We start from the raw sequence: 25672 nt of genomic DNA, 5'->3' as shown, positions 1-25672 counted from the left end.
TTTGAAAGTTGTTACAGTTACGTTGTACTGGAGCTCTATATAAGCAAGCTGACTGAACCCTTCAGTTCAGTTCTTTTCTGGCCTGTGAATAAACAAGAGCTGTTTGAAGAATCGCTGTGTCGTCTGATATGTTCACCCACAACTTAACAGTTGTGGCATACAAAAATGCTTTTACATCTTTTTGGGGCAATTCAGAACCTCTCTCTCTCTTTCTCTCTCTCTTACCTCTCTCTGCAGGCTCCATCCTGAGACGCTGGAAAAGGAACTGGTTCATCTTGTGGGTCGATGGCACCCTCGTCTACTACCACGACGACACCGGACGCGATATGGACGGCCGGATCAACATCAAGTTCAACTGCCGGGACGTGCGGACGGGCCGCGAGTGCCGCGGTGAGTGTTTGCTCGTCGCTTGCGGACTGCGCCGACGCGCGTGATCCCACAGGGACAGGGAGCGCTGGTGTTTTTCTGACGCTGGAATCAAAACCGCCTGGGGAGCCGCCGTTATTTTTTTCCTTAAACAAGTTGCTAGTCCTTAAGACTGTATCTGTTTGTTCATTGTGCTTATATCTTGAAATACCTACATTGGCTCCCAGTAAGTTTCCTAGCACAATTCAAAGTGCTGGTGCTGACCTTGAAAGCCCTAAATGGCCCTGGTCCAGTATATCTGAAGGAGCGTCTCCACCCCCATCGTTCTGCCCGGACACTGAGGTCCAGCTCTGAGGGCCTTCTGGCGGTTCCCTCGCTGTGAGAAGCCAAGTTACAGGGAACCAGGCAGAGGGCCTTCTCGGTGGTGGCGCCTGCCCTGGGGAACGCCCTCCCACCAGATGTCAAAGAGAACAACAACTACCAAACTTTTAGGGAACCTTTTAATGTTTAATAGGTTATTGTATTTTAATATTCTGTTGGAAGTCGCCCAGAGTGGCTACGGAGGCCCAACCAGATGGGCGGGGTATAAATAATAAATTATTATTATTATTATTATTATTATTATTATTATTATTATTATTATATCTCACTTCTTCCAGCCCCCACCAAGGAACTTAAGGCTGTGTGCATATCTCTCCCCCCTCCTCATTTAATCCCCACTGTGAGGGAGTTTGGGCTGAGAGGCAGCGACTGGTACAAGGCTGCCGGTGAGCTTCGTGGCTAAGTGAGAATTCGAACCCTGGTCTCCCTCTGGTCCTAATCCAGCACTCTAACCGCTACACCACACCGGGTTTTCGACTGTGAAAAGGGGCTGAAAAATAGGGCTGAACTGAATTGCTTCCCACTTTCATCATAACGATGATGATTTATTATTTTATTATTTTTATTATTTTATTCCTGGTTTCCCCAGCCACTCTGGGCAGCTTCCGACAGATACAGAAGCATAACAAAACAAAACACCAGACATTAAAACTTCCCTGTACTGGGCTTCCTTCAGATGCCTTCTAAAAGTTGTAGAGTTACTTATCTCCTTGACATCTGATGAGAGGCCTTCAGACTATCAAAGAGGTATATTAGATCACATTGCATATGTTTATAGGAAGCCGGTTTGCCAATATACTTCATATTTTTCATCATCCGTTCCAAGAGACCACATTACAAACCCTTCCCTTCAATTGCCTGCCTTCCCTTTGCCTCTGGGGACCCACCTGATATTTACAAAACAGCTCTGGTTATATAAAAGAGGCTCAGAGGCACATTCTTTGCAGCAAAACATCCTCGGGGGACGGTGCTGGGTTGCAGCAGAGAGACAGCGGCGGAGAGGGATGCTTCACCCTTCCCCTGCCGGCTGTTTCCCCCTGAAACCCCTCCTCTTGTTAATAATAATAATAATAATAATAATAATAATAATTTATTATTTGTACCCCGCCCATCTGGCTGAGTTTCCCTAGCCACTCTGGGAGGCTCCCAATCGAGTATTAAAAACAATACAGCAATTAAATATTAAAAACTTCCCTGAACAGGACTGCCTTCAGATGTCTTTTAAAGATAGGATAGGTGCTTATTTCCTTCACATCTGAAGGGAGGGCGTTCCACAGGGCGGGCGCCACCACTGAGAAGGCCCTCTGCCTGGTTCCCTGTAGCTTTACTTCTCGCCATGAGGGAACCGTCAGACGGCCCTCAGTGCTGGACCTCAGTGTCCGGGCTGAACGATGGGGGTGGAGACGCTCCTTCAGGTCTACTGGGCCGAGGCTGTTTAGGGCTTTAAAGGTCAGCACCAACATTTTGAATTGTGCTCGGGAACGTACTGGCAGCCAATGCAGATCTCTCAGGACGGGTGTTATGTGGTCTCGGCGTTCGCTCCCAGTCACTAGTCTAGCTGCCGCATTCTGGATTAGTTGTAGTTTCCGGCTCACCTTCAAAGGTAGCCCCACGTTACTTCGCTGGCCCACCCTGTGGGATTCCAGACAGTCTTACCCACAGAGGCTAGTGGTGCAGGGCGCCAGGGCGCCAAGTTCTGCAGGGCGCCAGGGAAGAGGCGGAGGCTGGCCGCGGCTCTTCCTGGCATGAGCTCGCCACCCTCGCCTGTCTCCGCCATGCCCGGAGCCTCCATCTGCCATGGCCAGAAGCAGCCAGCTGAGCCGGGAGCCGCCGCGTCCAGCCTCCGCCTCTTCCCCGCCGGAGGAGCCGCCTTCCAGCCACTGCCCGCCCCATCCAGTCCTGCAAAGCTGGGCGCGTCACCGGCAGCGCCGTCCTCCCTAAAAAAGGTCGGCAACCCTGGGAAAGGGGGGGGGGCGCTGGAGGGATCTTCGCAGGACGGCACCAGATATGCTTAAGACGGCCCTGGGTCTTACTTACACACTGGGAGTAGCAGAATAAAGAGGAAAAGCTGGCACGGGATAGTTGGCCAAACTGCCTTGTTTCGGAAGCTGCAGACCCCGAGTGCGAAACCTGCACATGTTGTTGGACCACAGCTTCCGTCAGCTATGCTGCCGGGGGCTGATGGGAGCTGGGGCAGGGCCGGATTTAAGTTTGATGAGGCCCTAAGCTACTGAAGATAATGGGGCCCTTTATATGTCCAGCTGTCCTTTGTCAACAACAAATGGTTGCTGCTTTTTGTGCTGAATATACGCTATACAGTGGTATCTCTGGCTGCGAACAGGATCCGTTCCAGAGGCACATTTGCAACATGAATAGTGATTAGCCACTTCTGCGCATGCGCGCAACATCATTTTGCGTGTCTACACATGCGTGAGCGGCAGAAGCCGGAAGTAACCCTTTCCGGTACTTCCAGGTCGCCACGGGACGCAACCTGAAAAAAACATATCATAAAGCAAACGTAACATGAGGTATGACTGTATGGTAATTTATGGACCTAATAGGTATCTCAAGCCATTTGCACATGTTGCCTTGCAACCAGTCGATGCAGAACGTAGGCACCCTATATATAGAAAGGAGCAAACCAGGGATATTTTGGGGAGCAGGCGGGGCCCCTGACTTACATCATAGGAGCCTACACAACACAAAGCACTGTTGCTGTATGTAGGTTTTATTTTATCTGTTTTCTGTCTTATATTTTGGAAATGTACACCCAGTTTTTCCCCCTTTGATTTTTTTTGGGGCCCCCAAGAGAGCGGGGCCCTAAGCTACAGCTTGTTTAGCTTATAAGTAAATCTGGCACTGGAGCTGGGTAGAGGGTCCCACGACAACTGGGGAGCTCCAGATTAGCCTCTCGCCCTGCTTTAGAAGTTATTGTTCCAGGTTTAGGGCAGATTTGCTTGTTGCTTTTTGGGCAGAGTGGGAAGACCCTGGCTGTCCCAATCCAGATGGGTGACCATCTGTCATGGATGCTGCAGCTGAGATTCCTGTCCTAGGTCCTTTCCAAGTTCAGTGATTCAATGAATTGTTGTTGTTGTTTAGTCGTTTAGTCTTGTCCGACCCTTCGTGACCCCCTGGACCAGAGCACGCCAGGCACTCCTGTCTTCCAATGCCTCCCACAGTTTGGTCAAACTCATGCTCGTAGCTTTGAGAACACTGTCCAACCATCTCATCCTCTGTCGTCCCCTTCTCCTTGTGCCCTCCATCTTTCCCAGCATCAGGGTCTTTTTCAGGGAGTCTTCTCTTCTCATGAGGTGGCCAAAGTATTGAAGCCTCAGCTTCAGGATCTGTCCTTCCAGTGAGCACTCAGGGCTGATTTCCTTCAGAATGGATCGGTTTGATCTTCTTGCAGTCCATGGGACTCTCAAGAGTCTCCTCCAGCACCAGAATTTGAAACCATCCATTCTTCGGCGATCAGCCTTCTTTATGGTCCAGCTCTCACTTCCATACATCACTACTGGGAAAACCATAGCTTTTACTATACGGACCTTTGTTGGCAAGGTGATGTCTCTGCTTTTTAAGATGCTGTCTAGGTTTGTCATTGCTTTTCTCCCAAGAAGCAGGCGTCTTTTAATTTCGTGACTGCTTTCACCATCTGCAGTGATCACAGAGCCCAATGAATTAATTGCACATTTATTCAAAATCCCATTTGAAAATGTTAGTTTAATCAATTCAGCTTAACTGATCCCGTTGTACCAGCTTTCCTCCCTGGGGCAGAAGCAACATTCCTCCCTCTGCCCTCTTTCTGTCTCTCCTCCCTCTGTTTGCGTGTTTTTGCTCTTGCACTGCTTGGTACCACAGTGCTGAGTCACACAGAGCATTCTTTCGCAGACAATGGATGGAAAGAAACAGCCCAAACAGAAGGCTGGTTCATGCAGCTCCATGCCTCTCCTTGCGGAGTCTTCCAGCAGCAAAAAATTAAAATTAAAAATTGCAACGCTCTGCAGTTGCCCAAGCTCCCTGCCAGTTTGCTGCTCACTCCCTGCAGGGGATTCCGGGATATTGATGCATTATGTTCAATAAACTTTAAGTGGCCTGTTCATCTCGTTTTTCCTCCCTGGCTACAGCTGGGGCTGAAAGGGAACTTATTGCTCTTCCAGCCTGAACGCTTGGAAAAGTCAAATTCCTCTTCCCAAAATGTGACTTTTAAAACAACAACAACTTCATTTTCGAAATTTACAAAGAAAGAATAAAAAGAATAAATTGATTCTAAATCACATATCCTGAGATAAGAAAAAAAAGTAGTACAAAATACATAGTAGAAATGTATACAGATCTAAGGTAAATAAGACGATGACGAAAAGGAAAATAATACAAAAAATATTAATAAAAAAGAAAAGAAAGAAAAATAAAAACTCAACAAAAAAAATCAAAACCTAACAGAAAAATATTTATCAAAAACAACATTCTTTAAAGAGTACAAACCATAACTTAAATATTCTATACACAAAATCCTAAAAGGAAATTACCTTCATACTGGTTTGAGTCCCTTATAAATTTGTTGACTTCCCTCTATCTCTTTGCAGTTTCAACTATTACATTTAAATTAGCTGTATTTAATTGTTTGTCTGGAAAACAATTCCTCTTCCCAAAATTTGAGAGTCTTTTTATCCCAACACCATTCTCAAATCTGTTTGTTTCAGAATCATTTTTCATGCATGAAATTGGAATGGCTTTTAATTGCTTTATTGTTCTTGATGCTTTTCCCATGAAGTCGCTTCAAGGTATTTCATGGGAAGCGGAATAAAATCGATTCAGTACCTCATTCCTTACATTTATATCCCACCTTTCCTCCCAGGATCTCAGAGTCGGGGACACAGTTTTTCTCCCTTCCGTTTTATTCTCACAACAACCCTTTGAGGTAGGTCAGGCTGAACGAGGCAGTGACTGGCCCAGGGTCACCCAGCGACCCTTTGTTGCTTGGGTGGGGATTCGAACCCTCCTCTTCCAAGTCTTAGTCCACTGCTCTCTATCGGAGGAAGAGAGGACAACTAGCCCCGCTGTACATCGGGGAGGGCTGTGTGGAGAGAGTCTCTTCCCTTAAATTCCTAGGAGTTTATCTCAGCGAAGACCTTGCTTGGAAAATCAATACAACCCAGGTGGTTAAGAAAGCCCAACAGAGACTCCATCTCCTCAGCGTACAGTCATACCTCGGGTTGAAGTAGCTTCGGGATAAGTACTTTCAGGTTGCACGCTGTGGCGACCAGGAAGTAACGGAGCGCGTTACTTCTGGGTTTCGCCGCTCGTGCATGTGCAGATGGGAAAATGGTGTCACGCGCATACACAGAAGCGGCGAATCACAACCCACGCGTACGCAGACAAGCGGACGTGGGTTGCGTTCAATTCTGGATGTGAACGGGGCTCCGGAACGGATCCCGTTCGCATCCAGAGGTACCACTGTATTGCGGAAGAACGATGTCAATCAACATTTGATGATCTCCTTCTACTGGTCCACAATAAATAGTGTCCTTTCCTACTGCATCACGGTGTGGGACGCTGGTTTGACACCAACTGATAGGAAGTGCCTAGAGAGGGTGGTGAATACAGCACAAGATATTATGGGCTGTCCCGTGAATCTGCTGGATGACATTGCGGAAGAATGTTGCCTCAGGAGAGTGAGGAAAATTCTCAGGGATGATTCACACCCTGGCCGGCACTTTCTTGATCTCCTGCCCTCGGGCAGAAGATACAGAAGCATGATTATTCACACCAACAGGGTAAAGAACGGCTTCTATCCAGTGGGCTTTTAGGCTGCTGAATGAAAAGATAACAACAAGGCAACTGACTTTCGGGTTTGGTGGGTGTGTATCAGTAAACGAGGGGAATTAAGACTAAGAGAGCTGGGTGGGGGGTGCTCGTGTAATCTCACTGTATACAAGTTGTACAAGTGACAATAAAGTAAAGGTAAAGGGACCCCTGACCATTAAGTCCAGTCGTGGCCGACTCTGGGGTTACGGCGCTCATCTTGCTTTATTGGCTGAGGGAGCCGGCGTACAGCTTTTGGGTCATGTGGCCAGCATGACTAAGCCGCTTCTGGCGAACCAGAGCAGCACACGGAAACGCCGTGTACCTTCCCACCTGAGTGGTACTGTGATGGGATGAAGAGCTGCTTGTGTGTAAACTGCAAATCCCTCAGAGTTTGAACAGTTTCTCAAACCTCTGCCTGTGACGGAGCCCCTCCAGCATGGCTGCGTCAGTCGCTAGCAGAATCCGAAAGTGGTTGCTTTCGGAAACGTTTCCAACATAAAAGCTCCTTAACGGAAACACGTCTTCTGGACTCTCTGCGTGACAGTTTCCGGCGAGGAACGGGTGTCCCTATAGGAGGACCTGAGACATCCCCACTGTTTTCGCTGGAAACGTCTCTGAGCCATTCCTCCGACTCTCCTTCCCTTGACATTCCTGTTCGCCCCCTACTGGTTCCCTCTTCAGGTGTTACGTCTCTCTCTACTTCAGAGAGCCTTGGCACCTCTTGTGCTGCCGATGGCAGTTCCCTGACAGGTACCTATTTATCTACTTGCACTTTGACGTGCTTTCGAACTGCTAGGTTGGCAGAAGCAAAGACCGAGCAACAGGAGCTCACCCCGTCACGGGGATTCGAGCCACCAACCTTCTGATCGGCACGTCCTAGGCTCTGTGGTTTAACCCAAAGCCTGGCAGAAATTTCAGAGGCAGAATTTCCCCCTCCCTTCACCCCACCATGACCTACAAGCGCAAAGAAGATTTGCTTCCAAGCCCAGCTCAGGTCAGGGACAGACAAGTTTGCTGTCTGCGTTTTGACTTGAGGCTGGATTTCCTACTGACGTCAAGCGGAGAATTTCGGGCAGCTGAGACCCAGCCAGGTGTACCAGACAGCCATGCCCTCTGCCCTGGTGCAGTAACCTCCGTCCCAAGCACCACATATGGAGCTGGTTGCAGTGATTTTAAAAACGGCAGTCTTGCCTAGTGGCAAGGATACTCCCATCACAGGTTTAAGGGCAGGGCCCCAATAACTGGAAATAGATATGGGGGCTAATTCGCCTGGGTGTAATTAAAGCTTTGTCAATTACACCCCCCGGAAGGTTTCACAGTCAGGCAGAGAAATCCAGAGACATCATTGCCAAATCTTGGAAGTTCTTTAACCTTAATAATTTAGATCGCTGGTATCCAAGGGTTTGGCAAATTGCCCTTCTTGAAAAGAGATTGTGTACGCTAAATGTCTCTAAAGGGCAGAGCTTGAACGACCCCATATATATACATATATTGCATGGTTTTATTTCTTATACAAATATTGAGGCATGTGTTTCCTTCAGGGCTATCAGCTTTTGCAAATGGCTGGCTCTTTAAGGACTACATAGAACCTTTAGTTTCAGGAACGATGGAACTGACGGATGGAGAATACTTTCATTTTTGCAAATCTTTATTATTTGAAATGGGAATCTCTGTTACGAGTTAATACTTTTCGATCCCTTTTGGAGGTGCGCTGCGTCTTTGTCCTTTTGTCCTTCCAGACCATGGTTTTAAATTCTGATTCCCTGTTTCCTTTCTTTCTGCTATGTATGCACTTTTCTTTTTATAACAAATCAATGATTTTTAATTTTTTCCTGATCCCTTGTTTTGCACGCCAAGAGTGGAACTTGGATGGAGTTGGGGGGACAGGACGACGACGGCGACTGATGCCTGCAAGGCCTGTCCTCCCTCTCTCTCTCTCTCTCTCTCTCTCTCTCTCGTCTGGTCTCTTCTGAACGCTGCCCCATCTCCTGAGTGTCTCTGGGCTCCTTGCCAGATCTTGCACCGCCGTTTGTTTTGTTGTGGTTTCAGCAGGAGCCACGAAGTCGGCAGCTTCTCCCCAAGGTCCCAATTACTCCGCCGGTTGCAGCAGCGAACCTGACATGCAGAGGCATTTGGCTCGCTCGGCTGCGTGCGGCTGATTCCTTGATTTGCCACAGACTTTCCCTTCTAAATCGGCATGTTTTGGCAGCAGGAGGGTCACGGGGCTATGGCGTCTTCGCTCCATAGGACGCACACACATTTCCCCTTCATTTTTGAAGGGGAAAAAGTGCGTCCTATAGAGCGAAAAATACGGTAAGTTTGTTCTGAGTATAAGCTTTCGTGTGCAAGCACATTTCTTCAGATACCCAGAACAAACTTAGTTGGTCTCTATGGTGCTACTGGACAATGTTTAAATTTATTTCGACTGCGTCAAACCAACATGGCTACCTACCTGAATCTAGTTCTATGATTCTGTGCCGCTAGACTTCACCCTGATGACTCCACCTGGTGACTACTCTAGAGGAGTCATCGAGGCTGCAGCTCCTGGCCAGGGATTTTTCTTTTCTTTACACATTTTTATTGGTTTTTTTTTAACATATCATTTCCAACAATCATATAACATAACTTCTTATCTTATACAATATTTTAGACTTCCGTCAACACCTCTGATGATTTCCCATTCTTTATCACTTCTTCTGCATTTCTTAATTTATCTATTACTCTTAATTATCATTAACTAATAATTCTCCTCATAGTCTTTCCTGCAATATTTCAAATGGTCCACCTTACAAAACTTCTTGCAGTCCTACTAGCGTAATCTGTTCATTACTATTACTTTTCAAATAGTTCGTATATGTACTCCAGTCTTCTAAGAATCTCTGATCCCGCAGGTTTCAAATCTTTCCTGTTAATTTATCCAGTTCAATTTCATCCGCCATTCTTCTTTTGTTGGTAATTCTTCTTGCTTCCATTTCTGTGCCAATAATGTTCTTGCTACCGTTGTTGCGTATAAAAACAATTTGCTATCCTGTCTCTTAATGTCCTCTCCTACAATGCGAAGTAAAAATTCCTGCTTTCCTTTAAAATGAAAAAAAGTTCTCCAACACTCGCAGGCCAGTGTTTCCCATTTGTCAGTGTTATACTTAGATTTGCCTTGAGAGAGTCTTTAAACCTCTTTTGTTGACCACCAGCCTTACGCTTTCCATTTTTAAGTTAGTAATAGAGTAGTTGCTTCGGAAGACGATCATCAGGCATCCACACAACATGACCAGTCCAACAGAGTTGATGTTGAAGAATCATCGCTTCGACACGGGTGATCTTTGCTTCTTCCAGTAAACTGATATTAGTTTGCCTGTCTTGTTGATCCATCTAGTATTGTCTACACTGACAGGCAGCCTCAGAACATAAGAAAAGCCTACCAGGTCAGGGAAATGATGCTGTCACACTAAAATCTCTCTCTCTCTCTCTCATTGGATGAGCCCTTTTAGTATTGTGTACGGTTTTCAAAAATCGTGTTCCCTTTGTATTTATGGCAATCCTGTGTCAAACATCTTTGGAAGTTGCTTTGTAAAAAGCAATGGATGAAAAGCTAAACGATACGAAAGGTAGCATACAGGCATCCCAGCTGCCCCTTAACGGTCCATAGATGGGGCCTTGGACGGATCCGGCCCCTGTAATAGCAAGGGAATGCCTTCACCCTCTGCCCTCCTTCCTCCAATCTCTGCGCTTCAGCCCATCTGTGGGAATACCATTTGGTAAACCTTCGACTACCAAGCACACTGAGTGTGGCTTTGTGGGAAGCTGAATTCTGAGGCTTTTTATAAAAAAAAACAGAACAAGAGGGATAATAACTCCTTGATTAATTACAAGGTCCTTTGAACCTGATTCCGGGCAAAGTAATGGGAAATTAATAAAGATATTCCGACCAGGCGTTTTAATCAACACGTTGAACGCAGTTTAATGAACACGATTAGAGCAAAACGTCTCATCTATTATTTTATTAAATAAAGACAACGTTTAGTGTAGTTTTTGGTTTCCGTCTTCTCTGCCCAAGGGGTGGGTGAGCTTATCTAGAATCCATGGACTTTGGGCAAGGAGGGGCCTGGTTCCTGGGAGTGGGAGGGGGTCCCGTAAATGATGCTGCCTGGCACCAAGGTCAGGATGGCATCTCTCCCTTCCCCCCACCCCACCCCCGATTCCAGGGACAGGAGCCAAGCAGGGCTGGCAGTCGATTGTTCCTCCAGCTTCCTCCGAAGGGATGCCGGTGGCACTGTGGTCTAAACCACTGAGCCTCTTGGGCTTGCCGATCGGAAGGTCGGCAGTTCGAATCCCCGCAACGGGGTGAGCTCCCATTGCTCTGTCCCAGCTCCTGCCAACCTAGCAGTTCAAAAGCACACCAGTGCAAGTAGATAAATAGGTACCGCTCTGGCGGAAAGGTAAACGGCGTTTCTGTGCGCTCTGGCTTCCATTACGGTGTCCCATTGCGCCAGAAGCAGTTTAGTCCTGCTGGCCACATGACCCGGAAGAACTGTCTGCAGACAAACGCCGGCTCCCTTGGCCTGAAAGCGAGATGAGCGCCGCAACCCCAGAGTCGTCTGCGACTGGACTTAACTGTCAGGAGTCCTTTACCTTTAAAGCCCTTAGGGACGAGGGTGGCGCTGTGGTCTAACCCACTGAGCCTCTTGGGCTTGCTGATTGGAAGGTTGGCGGTTTGAATCCCTGAGACGGGGTGAGCTCCCGTTGCTCTGTCCCAGCTCCTGCCAACCTAGCAGTTCGAAAGCACACCAGTGCAAGTAGATAAATAGGTACCGCTCTGGCGGGAAGGTAAACGGTGTTTCTGTGCACTCTGGTTGCCATCATGGTGTCCCGTTGCACCGGAAGTGGTTTAGTCCTGCTGGCCACATGACCCGGAAAGCTGTCTGTGGACAAACACCGGCTCCCTTGGCCTGGAAGCAAGATGAGCGCCGCAAGCCCAGAGTCGCCTTTGACTGGACTTCACTGTCCAGGGGTCCTTTACCTTTACCAACTTCCTCCAGTTCACCAGTTGGGGCTTGCAGCTGGAACCTTCTGCAAGCCAAGCAGCTGCTGTTCCACTGAGCTCCTCTCCACCCAGTAGTCTCCTATGTCTTGGTGCACAGCTGCTTTTCCTGCTGTGTCGCTTGAAAACTTTCCCCGAGAAGTATCCACGCTCACTCTGCAGACCTTCTGAATGCAAAGCAGGGGAGCAGACATTCATTTCTGACGCCTTCATCGTCCGAACCTACTTTCTTTCCTAATTCGTTTATTTGGTTTTCAAATCAAAGTTTTACTTTGTGTAAAATAGGAAAATTTGATAAAACTGAAAGCAAGTCAAAGTCAGACAACAGGGAGAAACTTTAGGCAAGTGCAAATTTAAGGAATTTAATCAGGGAACGCAGCGGGAGGATTGGAGGTCAAGTGAAATTGAATCACAAAAAGCAAGTATCAGTTAAGGAATGAAAGATTGTATACTTTTATTTTTGTTATGCAATTTTCAACCAATAAAGCATTTATTTTAAAAAACACACTCGAAGTTTTACAATCACATATCAAATATATAACATAGAAACTAGATTCCAGGGAATCTCCTGGACTTCCCTCCTCCCCTTTGTGGGTCCTTTTTTGAATCATTTCCTCCTGCGTCTTTTATAATAATCCAAATCTTTTTCATCTCCATTATGTCCAAAATTCACCATTAAACTCCAAGTGTTATTCCGGTCCTGCTAACAGTTTACAATGGTTTTTAAGATAAATTATAATTTTTTCCCATTCCTTATTGAAAGTTTGGTCTTCTTGATTTCTGATTCTTCCTGTCATTTGAGCCATTTCGGCATAAATCCATCAAATTTGTCTGCCATTCTTCTCTGGGTAGGAACATTTATCTTCTTTCCATCTCTGGGCCAATAACATCCATGCAGCTGTGGTCGCATATATACATAGTTTTTTTTCTGCTCTCTTGGGGTTTCGGTACCTAGAATTCCTTTTTAAAAAAAGGTTCGGTTTTTTAAAGAAAAAGTTATGCATTTTAAACATTTTTTTTGCCAACTGCTTTCTCTCCCCCCCCCTTTTTTTTTGTCTGCCTCTCCTTTGGCTTTCCAGACATCCCTCCTCCTGAAGGCAGAACCCGCGAGTGTCTGATGTGCATTGTGCAGAGAGACGGCTCCAAAACGATGCTGTGTGCCGAAAGCGAGGACGACGCTGTGTAAGTTGCTGCAATAACATTCCCATTTTACAGGTGGACAATTGAGGCCAAGATTTGCCCATAGCTGCTCAGTTTAATATGAGTTAGTATTAAATATTCTGCATTTCATATAGTTGTTATTGTTATGAATTGTTCCCCCCCAGGTGGGTTCCAGCATTAAAAAAAAATTAAAACAACTTGCGGCCGTGAAAATAAAGTGTGTCCTTAAAGCACACACTTCAAGCCCCTTCACCATCCTCTGAAAAAATACAATGAAGGTGCCAGATGTATCTCTGTGAGGAGTTGCACGGCTTAGGGGCTGCCACAGAGAAGGCCGTGTCCCCCTGGGCTACTGTCAGGAGTTCAGCCTACACTCGAGTAGGACCCTGGCAGAGACACATGCCCAGCTGGCATGTTCTCTCCCTCCTGGTCGATCGTTCGGGAGCTTCAAAAGCTTTCTTCTGTCCGAACATCACAGCGACCGATGCCAACAGACATCAGCACACTTAGGGATCCGCAGAGTGTTCGCAGCTTGCGTAACAGACCTCAGCAACTCAGCATTTTGGCTAATCTACTTTATTTACATATAAAAACACACAGAGCACTGCAACATGGCTCCCTCTCTCTCTAGCATCAGACAGCAAAGAGAAAAAGAACAAAGGACAATAGTCCCACTTCACGGAACACAGTAACACAAACATCCTGTCTCCGTCACTTCCCACTCTGTGGAGTCGAAACATATACTGTCATGTGAAAGACAACAATCCCATGACTGCAATCATGGAGCAGGAATTCTAACATCCTCCCCCAAGGCTCTGAGGGCACAGGAACTACCAAGAAGCCGATCCCATCACCTGAGAGGATCTGTAGGGAAGGAATCAAAGAATTGTAGAATAGGAAGGGACCTTAGGGTCATCTAGTCCAACCCCCTGCAATGCAGGAATCTCAGCGAAAAAATCCATGGCAGGAGGAAGAGGCCTTTCAGATATTTGCAGCCTGGGTCAATTAGGACTTCAAACACCAATGCGAGCCCCTAGAATTGGACCTGGAAACGAGCCAACGACCAATACAGATTAAGAACTTAATTAATTCTGGAGGTCTGTTCTGAAACTGTTTTTAACCTGAGGTACCACTTTATAGCTAATGGGGCCTCCCGCTGCTGCCTCGCAATTTCTGTTCTCATCCTGAAGCAAAGTTCTTAACCCGAGGTACTGTTTCTGGGTTAGCAGAGTCTGTAACCTGAAGTGTCTGTAACCTGAAGAGGCTGTAACCCGAGGTACCACTGTACGTATTAATACTGTTAAATATGGGAGCTAAGAAGGGGGAAATGGGTCTGCAGCCCTCTTTCCTCCACAATGTCCCGTGACTCTGGTTCCACGATCTGTAAAATGGGAACAGGCGGGCTCTACTGTCAAACAATCGCCGGCCGGTGAAGCCTGAGAAAACTGCTGGAAAGAGCTTCCTTGGGATGAAGCAAGGCTGTAGCGTTGGGGCTGGGACTACAAATCCCATGATGCCTGACCATTGGCTGGGCTTTTTGCAGGGGCTGCTGGGAGCTGGAACCCAGGGCATTGGGGAGGGGAGAGATGCCCCAGTTCTCTGCCCCTGAGTTTTTGGAGCATCACTTCCTTCCTTCCTGTCTCTGAGATCCAGCCAACTAAATGTTTGCCACCAGCCCTTGTTAATGATGTTTACTCTTGATCCCGGGGCTGCTGCCTCCAGGCCTCGGGGAGCACTGTTTGGAAACAAACCGGCTTCCTCCAGGGATCTGGTAGCTCTTGAAGGATTTCCACCTCCTCGCATCAGCTGCTGTGTTTACAAACTTGAGGGCAACTGCGTTTCTCCCAGGCTCCCCTGGCAACAGACCGGTTGGAAATATTCCCCCTCAGATTCATGCAGTGTACGGAAGCCAGGTGTGCAAGCTGTTCAGACTTAAAGCATGCCGAGGGTCCTGGGTTCAAGTCCTGACCCGTGGCTTCGAGTCACAAGAAAGGCAATTCAGACTAAACATGAGGAAGAGCTCCCCCCCCCATTTTTTTTATTTATTTTATAACACAACTAAACAACACAAACAGAGAAACAAACAAATTCTTGTCTTATCCTTATTTTTTCTAAATATTGTTAGGTGAGCTTCTCCAAGCCCCCCCATCTGATTTTCATTTTACCTCATCTTTAGCAGTTTACATATATCATAATTTTTAACCATTTTTTATCACACTTACTTTTACCATAAAAATCTTCACAATTTATCCCTTACAGGTAATACTATTTTAAAATACACTATCTTCTACTTCTAACCCTACAGCCTATATCCACTTCCAAATCTATTCTAAGATTTAAATATTCTTTAAACTTCTTCCAATCTTCTTCCATTGTCTCTTCTCTCTGGTCTCAGAGTCTCCCAGACAGTTCGGCAAGTTCCATACAGTCCATCATCTTCATCTCCCATTCTTCGGTAGCTGGTAAATCTTGTTTCTTCCAATGCTTCGCTGGTAATATTCTCGCAGCTGTTGTGGCATACAGAAAAAATAGGAAGAGCTCTCTGATGGAAAGAGCTGTTTAACAGCAGAACGGACCCCCTCAGGAGGTTGGGGGCTCTCCTAAGAGGCTTTTAGGCAGAGGTTGGATGGACACCTAACATGTATGATCTAGTTGAGATTCCTGCATTGCAGCGGGTTGGACTAGATGACCCCGGGGTCCCTTCCAACTCTGCAATTCTGTGAAACCCATGGAGCTCCCTGGGCGACCTTGGGCCAGCCCTTACCTTCTCAGCCCTAACCTGCTCACAGCGTTGTTGTGATGAGGAGGGATTGAACCACGTCCACCACCTTTGAGCTCCTAGGAAGGAAGAGTTGGGTTGTGAATTCAATAAGTTCAAGTCATCTCTGTGCTGGAGAGACATTAGTAACGCAATGTCCATCTGGGCCGTGACCGAAGGCCACCCGTTATTTCCCAGCTGCTTAGCAGAGCAGCTTGGGCAGATAATTAAAGATGACTTGAAGACGTCAAGGGCCGCAGAGGTCAGAGAAGGGCCAGAACAACCCCTGCTTAGCTGGGGAGGGGTCATTTGCTGAAGGGATGCTCCCCCCCCTGCAAAATCCAATTAGAAAAATCCCTGGCCAGCGAAGGCAGTAAGAATATTATTGGCACAAAAAGGGAAGCAAGAAGAATTACCGACAAAAGAAGAATGGCCGATGAAATGGATGGACTATGCAGAACTGAATAAATTAACAGGAAGGATACGAAAACCTGCGGGACCAGAGATTCTTAGAAGATTGGAGTAAATATACAAACTATTTGAAAAGTAATTGTAGTGAACAGATTACGCTAGTAGGATTGCAAGAAGGTTTGTAAGGATGATTACTTGAAATATTGCAAGAAAGACTGTGAGCAGAATTATTAGTTAATGATAATTAATAATAATTTATTTATTACAGTCAAAGACCAGTTCACATAACATAACACAATAAAAACAGCGTTCATAAAGATAAAATATATAATCGGAGCAGATTGCAGCAATAGCTCATGAGTTAAAATTGAGATATATATACACCCGTACAACTGAGATTTGGGCTACCATAAAAAACTGACCCTGAGGCTCCCCAAAGGGCGACTTCAGCATTTCCCTAGTAAGCTATTTTATTCTAGAGGATGATCTGTGCCTACAAATCTGGGCACAGAATCTGGCTACCAGACAGGTCGTCTTATGATCTTTGCCTAAGAGGAGAGAATTAAGTTTAGACTTGTCTGAAAGATCGGCAAGCCTCTTCAGCGAAGGATCAATGGTGTCTCTACGAATCTGAACATAAAAAGGACATCTAAAAAATATATGTTCGAGGCTTCCTATTTCCCCTAAGGGGCAGGCGCAAAGTATCTGTGCGTACAGGACAGAGGGGACAGAGGACAGGACAGAGGGAGGAGAGACAGAAAGAGGGCAGAGGGAGGAATGTTGCTTCTGCCCCGGGGAGGAAAGCTGGTACAACTGGATCAGTTAAGCTGAATAGGGACGTGGGTGGCGCTGTGGGTAAAAGCCTCAGCGCCTAGGACTTGCCGATTGCATGGTCGGCGGTTCGAATCCCCGCGGCGGGGTGCGCTCCCGTCGTTCGGTCCCAGTGCCTGCCAACCTAGCAGTTCGAAAGCACCTCCGGGTGCAAGTAGATAAATAGGGACCGCTTACCAGCGGGAAGGTAAATGGCGCTTTGTGTGCTGGGCTGGCTCGCCAGATGCGGCTTTGTCACGCTGGCCACGTGACCCGGAAGTGTCTGCGGACAGCGCTGGCTCCCGGCCTATAGAGTGAGATGAGCGCACAACCCTAGAGTCTGGTAAGACTGGCCCGTACGGGCAGGGGTACCTTTACCTTTTACCTTTTTAACATTTTCAAATGGGGTTTTGAAAAAAATGTGCAATTAATTCACTGGGCTCCATGATCACTGCAGATGGTGACAGCAGTCACGAAATTAAAAGACGCCTGCTTCTTGGGAGAAAAGCGATGACAAACCTAGACAGCATCTTAAAAAGCAGAGACATCACCTTGCCAACAAAGGCCTGTATAGGTTTTCCCAGTAGTGATGTATGGAAGTGAACTCTGGACCATAAAGAAGACTAAGCGCTGAAGAATTGATGCTTTTGAATTATGGTGCTGGAGGAGACTCTTGAGAGTCCCATGGACTGCAAGAAGATCAAACCTCTCCATTCTGAAGGAAATCAGCCCTGAGTGCTCACTGGAAGGACAGAGCCTGAAGCTGAGGCTCCAAGACTTTGGCCACCTCATGAGAAGAGAAGATTCCCTGGAAAAGACCCTGATGTTGGGAAAGATGGAGGGCACAAGGAGAAGGGGACGACAGAGGACGAGATGGTTGGACAGTGTTCTCGAAGCTACCAGCATGAGTCTGACCAAACTGCGGGAGGCAGTGGAAGACAGGAGTGCCTGGCATGCTCTGGTCCAGGGGGTCACGAAGAGACGGGCACGACTAAATGACTAAACAACAACACCCTGCCCATCTGGCTGGGTTTCCCCAGTCACTCTGGGCGACTCCCAACAGAACATTAAAAACACGATAAAACATCAAACATTAAAAGCTTCCCTGAACAGGGCTGCCTTCAGATGTCTGCTAAAAGTCAAACGATTGTTTATTTCCTTGACATCAGAGGACGTTCCACAGGGCGGGTGCCACCACCGAGAAGGCAGCACCTTCCTGTTTCGCCTCAGACAGCGAAAGAGGGCGGTCTGTAATGCAGAACATCCGAAGGGCGTCAGGTTTGCAAAAACAGCTATGGAGGCTACTCTAGTTCTTGCTGCTGGGCCGCTTTTCTGCTCCAAGCTGGGCAAGCGGAAGGAACACAGGGCTCCTTTTGTGTCTCCCAGATCTGCAGAGCCCATGCAGCTACCCGGGAGGGACTCTGAATTTCTGCCTGGCATTTCTGTACGTGCGCCTTCCTCCCAGCAGAGGGGGAAATGGAGAAGTCCTGAGGACCCCGAAAGTCGTGGGTGCGGCTGCTGGACCTGCACATTCCAGGCAGAGCATGGGACAGAGTCACCCGGGTGGGTGAAGGTCGCAATTTGCCTTTGCGAAAAAATGCGCTCATTGTGATATGCGGGTCTGCAGAAGTTATGGGCACAAACTTCTTATGAGAAGCTTCTTTAGCGATCCCTTGTAGCAAGAAAGATTGTCTTCCATAAGCACAGTTTTAACAATGGGTCTGTAAGTGACTGTGGAGGCCAATTATGGATCCACATGTCGTTCCACAGTGGGGACGTTGGTTTCTGGTGGGAGTTGATCACGGTGTGGATTTGCCAAGCGTGCCTTCCTCTTAGCGCATTTCTCCCTTGCAACCTGAGTTTGAGCGTCTTCAAAGCCCACGACACCTTTGGTGAAGGCTGTTCTCCAACTGGAGCGCTCACAGGCCAGTGTTTCCCAGTTGTGTTTATAGTACATTTTTAAAGATTTGCCTTGAGACAGTCTTTAAACCTCTTTTGTTGACCACCGCCATTACGCTTTCCATTTCTAAGTTCAGAATAGAGCAGTTACTTTGGAAGACGATCATCAGGCATCCGCACGACATGACCAGTCCAACGAAGTTGAAGAATCATCGCTTTGACACTGGTGATCTTTGCTTCTTCCAGTACACTGGCATTAGTTCGCCTGTCTTCCCAAGTGATGTGTAAAATTTCGGAGACACCGTTGATGGAATCTTTTGAGATGGCGTTTATAAGTGGTCCATGTTTCACAGGCATACAAATACGAGAAGCTATAGCTTGCGGCTGAGTGTGCGTTCATAATAATTGCACCAGGCAAGATCAGAATGAGGAGGCTGAGATCGGGTTCCAGCATCCTGGAAATATCCGTTAGCGTTTGTTTTCTCATGAAATCAAGTTTCTAGTCCTTTACAGAAGCCACAATAGGCTTAGAAGTCAGGAGGAAATGCAGAAGTAAGAGGAGGCAGATGAGCAGGTCTGAGAGTCGTAGGAAGAGGGTACAGTGGTACCTCAGGTTACATACGCTTCAGGTTACATACGCTTCAGGTTACAGACTCCACTAACCCAGAAATAGTGCTTCAGGTTAAGAACTTTGCTTCAGGATGAGAACAGAAATTGTGCTCTGGCGGTGCGGCGGCAGCAGTGGGAGGCCCTATTAGCTAAAGTGGTACCTCAGGTTAAGAACAGTTTCAGGTTAACAATGGACCTCTGGAATGAATTAAGTTCTTAACCTGAGGTACCATAGTACTGTATAACTGCATGCCACAAGCATGAATATAGTCACACAGCATATTTGGGCTGCAAAATTTGCATTTTTCTTCCCCAGAGTACAACACAGGCTGGGCTGTTGCCAGCAGTAACCACCCTCCAGATTTTGTTGGTAGACTCCGAATCCCATGTGGCCCAGCCAGCAGGTCCAGTGGTGAGGGATGATGGGAGTTGTGATGCCACAACATCTTCAGGGCATTCCATTTTTATCCCATCCCTGGGCTACACAGCATTATCAAAGGGAGGGGTCTTGTGGACCACTGAGTGTTGCTGAACTACAACTCCCATCATCCCTCACCTCAGTCTTGCTAGCTGAGGTTGATGGTTTCTGGAGTGCAACAACTGGCGTTGAAGTTACCTGAGCCCAGGTAGCTGTAGCCAAGCTCTCTCTCTCTCTCTCAGATGGCCTCCTTCAATAGGGACGAAGATAACGCGTTTGTGTGTCTGTACTGTATGTGCACACACACAAAGACACACACAAATTAATAGCTCCACCACAGCAGCTCGAATGGTGTTTTCCCAAAAAGTGGAAAGAAGAATCTGCCCCAAATACAGAGGACCAGCAGCAAAGGTTTCGCAGAAATGGCGAAACTTACGGGAAGATTAAGAAATCAAGAAGATAATTTTTAAAAAAATTAAAACAAAAGCAAGAGTGGGGGTTTGGTTATTGAATGTTTAAAGAACTATTGCAAACAACTTAAAACATTAGCGGGACCGCTGTAAACACGTGCAAAGGGCCATGTTGAAATGGTGACTTCAAGAGATGAATTATAATTAGGTTTTGATGTTGGAGGTGCAGGAAAAAGAAGAGACAGCTTATGTAACTCGCGAAGGAGGGAAGTTGATAGCAAAATTAAATGTGTAAAAAGAATGTCTGATGTATTCTGCAAAATGTGAAAATAAAATTTATTAAAAAATGAAGTACCATATTTTTCGCCCCATAGGGCACACTGGCCCATAGAGCGCACCTAGTTTTTTGGGGGGGGAATAAAGAAAAAAAATATATTTCCCCCCCAGGCGCGGGGCTGGGGCGGGGGAAGCCCGAGCTTCCCCAGCCCCCAGAACAGGCTGCTATCCACAAGCCTAGGGAGCCCAGCGGGAAGTCGCGCTGGTCTCCCCAGGCTTGCGGATATCTGCCCAAAGTCGCGCAGCTCTCCCACGGCTTGCTGAGAGCTGCGCGAAGCCCGAAGCCTGCAGGCAGCTTTCCACAAGCCGTGGGAGAGCTGTGCAACTTCATGCTGGGCTCCGCAGGCTTGCGGATAGCTTCCTGAAGCCTGGAGAGCAAGAGGGGTCTGTGCGCACCGACCCCTCTCGCTCTCCAGGCTTCAGCAAAAGCCTGCAGTCGCCCCATAGGACGCGCACACATTTCCTCTTCATTTTTGGAGGGAGAAAGTGCGTCCTATAGGGCGAAAAATTTGGTAGATAACTACAAAAGGGACTCCTAATTTAAACACAATCAAAATCCAGTAATAGAGCTGCAAGGGTTATTCATGGTTTCTTTTTGCAGCAGTTGGGTGGGAGGGGAACTTGGGAAAAAGGGGGAAGGACTTTTTAAATTGCCCATCTCTGCTGGTGACACTTTGCTTTAATTGCGGCCTCTCTCTTTATCTTGACAGAGCTTGGAAGATAGCGATTCTGGAGGCCAAAGCTACTCAGGTGAGTCTGCCTTACATTCCTTGCCTGGTTTCCTGCCCTGATTGTGAACTGTTCCTGCCCCTTTAAATGCTCCTTATGGGCAAGAGCCCTGCAAGTCTGAGATTCTTCAGGTTTCTAGTCCTCATTGCTTCCCTGAAAATACGGGAGAATGAAAAAGAACAGAGTGCTGGACTAGATGGGCCATTGTGTTGAATAAATGCTCTATGTATTTTATCAAAGTAGTTGTGGAACTGAAATACAATTAAAAAGAAGTATTTCAATAAAAAAAGGTAAAGGACCCCTGACAGTTAAGTCCAGTCGCAAACGACTCTAGGGTTGCGGCGCTCATCTCGCTTTACAGGCCGAGGGAGCTGGCATTTGTCCGCAGACAATTTTTCCAGGTCATGTGGCCAGCATTTCTCAGCCGCTTCTGGCGAACCAGAGCAGCGCACGGAAACACTGTTTACCTTCCCCCTGGAGTGGTACCTATTTATCTACTCGCACTGGTGTGCTTTCGAACTGCTAGGTTAGCAGAAGCTTGGATTAAGCAACGGGAGCTCACCCCGTCGCAGGGATTCGAACCGCCAACCTTCCGATCAGCAAGCCCTAGGCTCAGTGATTTAGACCACACCGCCACCCGCGTCCACGAGTATATCAAAAGTTAAATACAATTAAGAAGTATATTAATAGTTAAATTATTATTAAGCTCTAACTTAAAATGATTTTTTTATTCATAAACTTTTTTATTCATAACAAACTTAATAATGCAGACACATTGGCATTTGGCAATAACAAAAGTTCCTTTAGAAACACATTTTACAAAGACCCATAATCTAGCCTCTAGAAACTTGCTATAATGTGAAATAATAATAGGTGTAAAGACATCATACAAACTACTAATAATTATAAATAGCAGACTATAGGCACCCTATATATAGAAATGAGCAAACGTGTGATATTTTAGGGAGCAGGCTAGCAGGCGGGGCCCATGACTTACATCAAAGGAGCCTACACAACACAAAACACTGTTGCTGCATGTAGGTTTTATTTTATTTGTTTTTTATCTTTTGCATTTTGGAAATGTACATCCAGTGGTTTTTTTCCTTTAATTCCCCCCCCCCAAGAGAGTGGGGCCCTAAGCTATAGCTTGTTTAGCTTATACGTGAATCCGGCGCTGTTCCCATGCTGCCCGAAGGGGCAAGTGGCAGGGAAAAGTAATTCGCACATGAAACCGATTCGCCAGTCGCCTGGTTGCCACGTCTTCCTGCTCCAAGTGGCTTTGCTCTGGAGCCGCGCGGCTCGATTCCTCTCCTGCTGAGGCAACTCTATTTTTAGCCGAGCCTTCCCCCAATTTCCCGGCCTGGCCAGCCACACAGATCAATAAGCGCAATCAGGCTGGCGATCGATGGCTCTGACGCCGCAGGAGGGCCCAGAGTGCTCCGGACTGAACTCGGAAGTCTCCGGCCTTTGGGATCCAAAGACTTGGCGAGCTGTTCAGGATCCGGATGGGAAAGCCCCCCCCCCCCCCGTCTTCTGCATTGCTCCCCTCCGTCAACAGACCTCTGCCCCTCTCTCCTTTGGGGTCTGGGTGAGCATCTCTCCTTCACAGCTGCCAGCTGTGTTCACATCTTGCAGGAGGTCTTCCCTTCAAATCCATGTTATTTCCCCCCCATAGCTGCTCCATCAACAACTTAGCAAAGGGAAACGAGCAGCAGACTCAACCAGTTAAAAAAATCAGAATGAAAATGGGTTTCTGCTGGCATACGCAAGAGAAGGACCAGGCAGGCCTCCCTGAGCAGGGAATTCCACAGATGAGGGGCCACCACCATGAAGGCTCAGTTTCTGGCTGCCACCCAGGGCACCTCAAGATGCCAGGGGCACCCCGGGGGAGCTTCCAAAGCCAATCTGGGAGCAGAGGCTGGTTGCTATAGGGAGCTGCCTCCTGCCCCCCCCCCACTCCAGCTTCCGGCTCAGGTTTCTCAGCTGCAAACGTTCTTGTTTCTCACCTTCTCCAGGTGCACCTGTATGACCCGTACGACGACTATTACCAGACGGTTCCCCTCGACTCCCACCAGGCGATGTACGTCAGCTCCGATTACTACGGCAACCAGTACGGAGGTATGTGTTCATCCATCAACGTCCCTTTTCACCTCCCCACTCCCAGGCCAGTTGAGGTTTGCTCAGCCAAGGGCTCTTTTCAGCCCCCCAAGGCTGGGTGGCGATGGGCCTCTTTGTGACGTTTTGGGCGCTGCAGCAGAGGGCCAAACATTTCAGCTGGGCAGACGGGATGCAGCGATGGGTGTCGCAGATGCGACGCTTCGAGGCTGTTGTTGCACACCTGCCCAGTCTCCCAGCCGTGCAAGACTCCGGGGGTTCACGGCTTTGAGGAGAAGCCAGACTGTCTCTCTGCTTGCTGTCTTTTGGCCAGCAGATTAAGACTTTTCTTGTTGAAACAGGGTTTAGGGAACTGATTGCTTTTATGAAAGGGCTTGTGCCACACTGTTATTGTGATTATTTGCATTAGAGATGATAGATAGATTATAGATAGATGATAGATAGATAGATAGATAGATAGATAGATAGATAGATAGATAGATAGATAGATAGATGATGGATAGATAGATATAGAGATATAGAGATGATAGATAGATAGATAGATAGATAGATAGATAGATAGATAGATGATCGATAGATAGATGATAGATAGATCATCCATCTATCTATCATAATCAGTAAGAAACAATTATAGATAGATGGATTGATAGATGATAGATAGATAGATGATATAATTAAAACTACACTATCATCTGTCTATCTCTAATTGTTTCTTATTGATTATGATTTATAGATAGATAGATAGATGGATGATAGATGATATAGAATTAAAACTGCACTATCATCTATGTATCATCTATATCTCTCTATCTATCATAATCAATAAGAAACAATTAGAGATAGATGATAATTAAAACTGCACTATCATCCATCTATCGATCATTGATCAATCCATCTATCTCTAATTGTTTCTTATTGATTATGATAGATAGATCGATGATAGAAAGATAGATAGATGATTGCTAGATGATATAGAATTAAAACTGCTCCATCTATGTATCATCTCTATCTGTCTGTCTGTCTGTCTAATTGTTTCTTATTGATTCTCCCCCACCCCCGCCCGCCATGTTTTCAGCTGTTCGTATTTTTATCTGTAAGCTACCTTGAGTCCTTATTGGAGGTGGGGGGAGGGGGTATAAATAATAAAATCATTAAACTGTAGAAGGGAACCAAAAGGATCATCTATTGTTAACCCCTGCAATGCAGAAATATTTTACCCAATGTGGGGCTCGCACCCGCAACCCTGAAATTGAGAGTCTCACGCTCTTACTGACTGAGCCATCTCCTTTCACATCAACTTTTCATTTGAGCTTAAACATCCTTGTCCTCAAAAGCCAGACCAGCTTACTTACCCCTTTCCAAGCCGGGTCCAAATTCTCCCTGCAAGTGGAGGTGGACCATAGCCTCACTTGCCCTCCCCTCTGTGCATTCGTCTAATGCAAGTTATTAGCCATCACTGCCTCTTGTGGAAGGGAGTTCCGTAGTTTCACCACGCAATGTACTGCAAGATGCAGAACATCCAGAACTAAAAGGATGGTCAGGTGAAGATGACAGATTTTGCGGAACTTGCCAAATTGACAGGGAGGATCCGGGACCAAGAAGACCAGAGATACAAAAACAACTGGAGTAAATTTATCAAATACTTAAAGGAGAACTGTAAAAACTTAAAGAGACTAGCAGGACTGGAATAATACCTTCAATGTAAAATAGTAGTGATATAAGAATAACATACACGATAAGAATGTGATAAGTATACCAACTGCAGGGAGGGAAGGAAGTCAAGACTTGGCGGAGTCAAAGGGAATATATTGTAATAATAAGGATTGTTGGGAAAATAATACTTAAAGAAAATAATAAAAATTTACTTGGAAAAAAAAAGAACTCTTCAGCTGTACTCTTCAGCTGATGGGACTGACAGAATAATTCCAGCATCTTGGTACATAATTGGTATAATTCCCACCGGCTAATTTAATCCGGCCTCCGTGGCAGTATATGTCCTGAGCTAAAATCCTAAAAAAATCTCAGCAACTTTGGAGTTAAATCCAAACAAAAAGCTCAGCAACTTTGGGGTTAAATCCTCAAAAAAAAGCAGCTCAGCAACTTCAATCCTTATTCAATCATGTTCAAATCCGGCCCTCTATGCAAAAAGTTTGGGCAGCCCTGATGTAACCGTTGCTGGTTTAGGAACATCCTGAAGTGTAGGGTGACCTCTGGTGGCGCCGGGTGCGAATTTCTCTGCATTGCACGAAAAGCAGAAGAGACTGTTTTTCAAAAGTCAGGCATTACCAACCAAAATTTCACAAAACACTGAAAAGCCTTCTGATTGCTGCATGTAGGTTTTATTTTATTTGTTTTTTATCTTATATTTTGGAAATGTAGACTCAGTGGGGTTTTTTCCGTTTACATTTTTTGGGGCCCCCCAAGAG

The 25672-nt window shown here is 46.6% G+C and overlaps 1 protein-coding gene across 2 annotated transcripts in view; it reads left to right on the top strand.

Annotated features, from left to right (window-relative positions):
- Positions 1–25672, top strand: part of PLEKHB1 (pleckstrin homology domain containing B1) — a 41769-nt gene that overhangs the window by 11112 nt on the left and 4985 nt on the right. For both annotated transcript variants that reach the window (XM_083436916.1, XM_083436917.1), the window contains exons 3-6: positions 238–390; positions 12670–12772; positions 21113–21152; positions 23147–23249. In XM_083436916.1, coding sequence (XP_083293042.1) covers positions 238–390; positions 12670–12772; positions 21113–21152; positions 23147–23249 — 399 coding nt within the window. The remainder of the gene's footprint in view (positions 1–237; positions 391–12669; positions 12773–21112; positions 21153–23146; positions 23250–25672) is intronic.

This window comes from Podarcis tiliguerta (assembly GCF_965153285.1).
Source record: "Podarcis tiliguerta genome assembly, chromosome: 4".
Classification (NCBI taxonomy): Eukaryota; Metazoa; Chordata; class Lepidosauria; order Squamata; family Lacertidae; genus Podarcis; species Podarcis tiliguerta.
The sequence above is the reverse complement of the archived record's forward strand: the minus strand, read 5'-3'. Positions and strand labels throughout refer to the sequence as shown.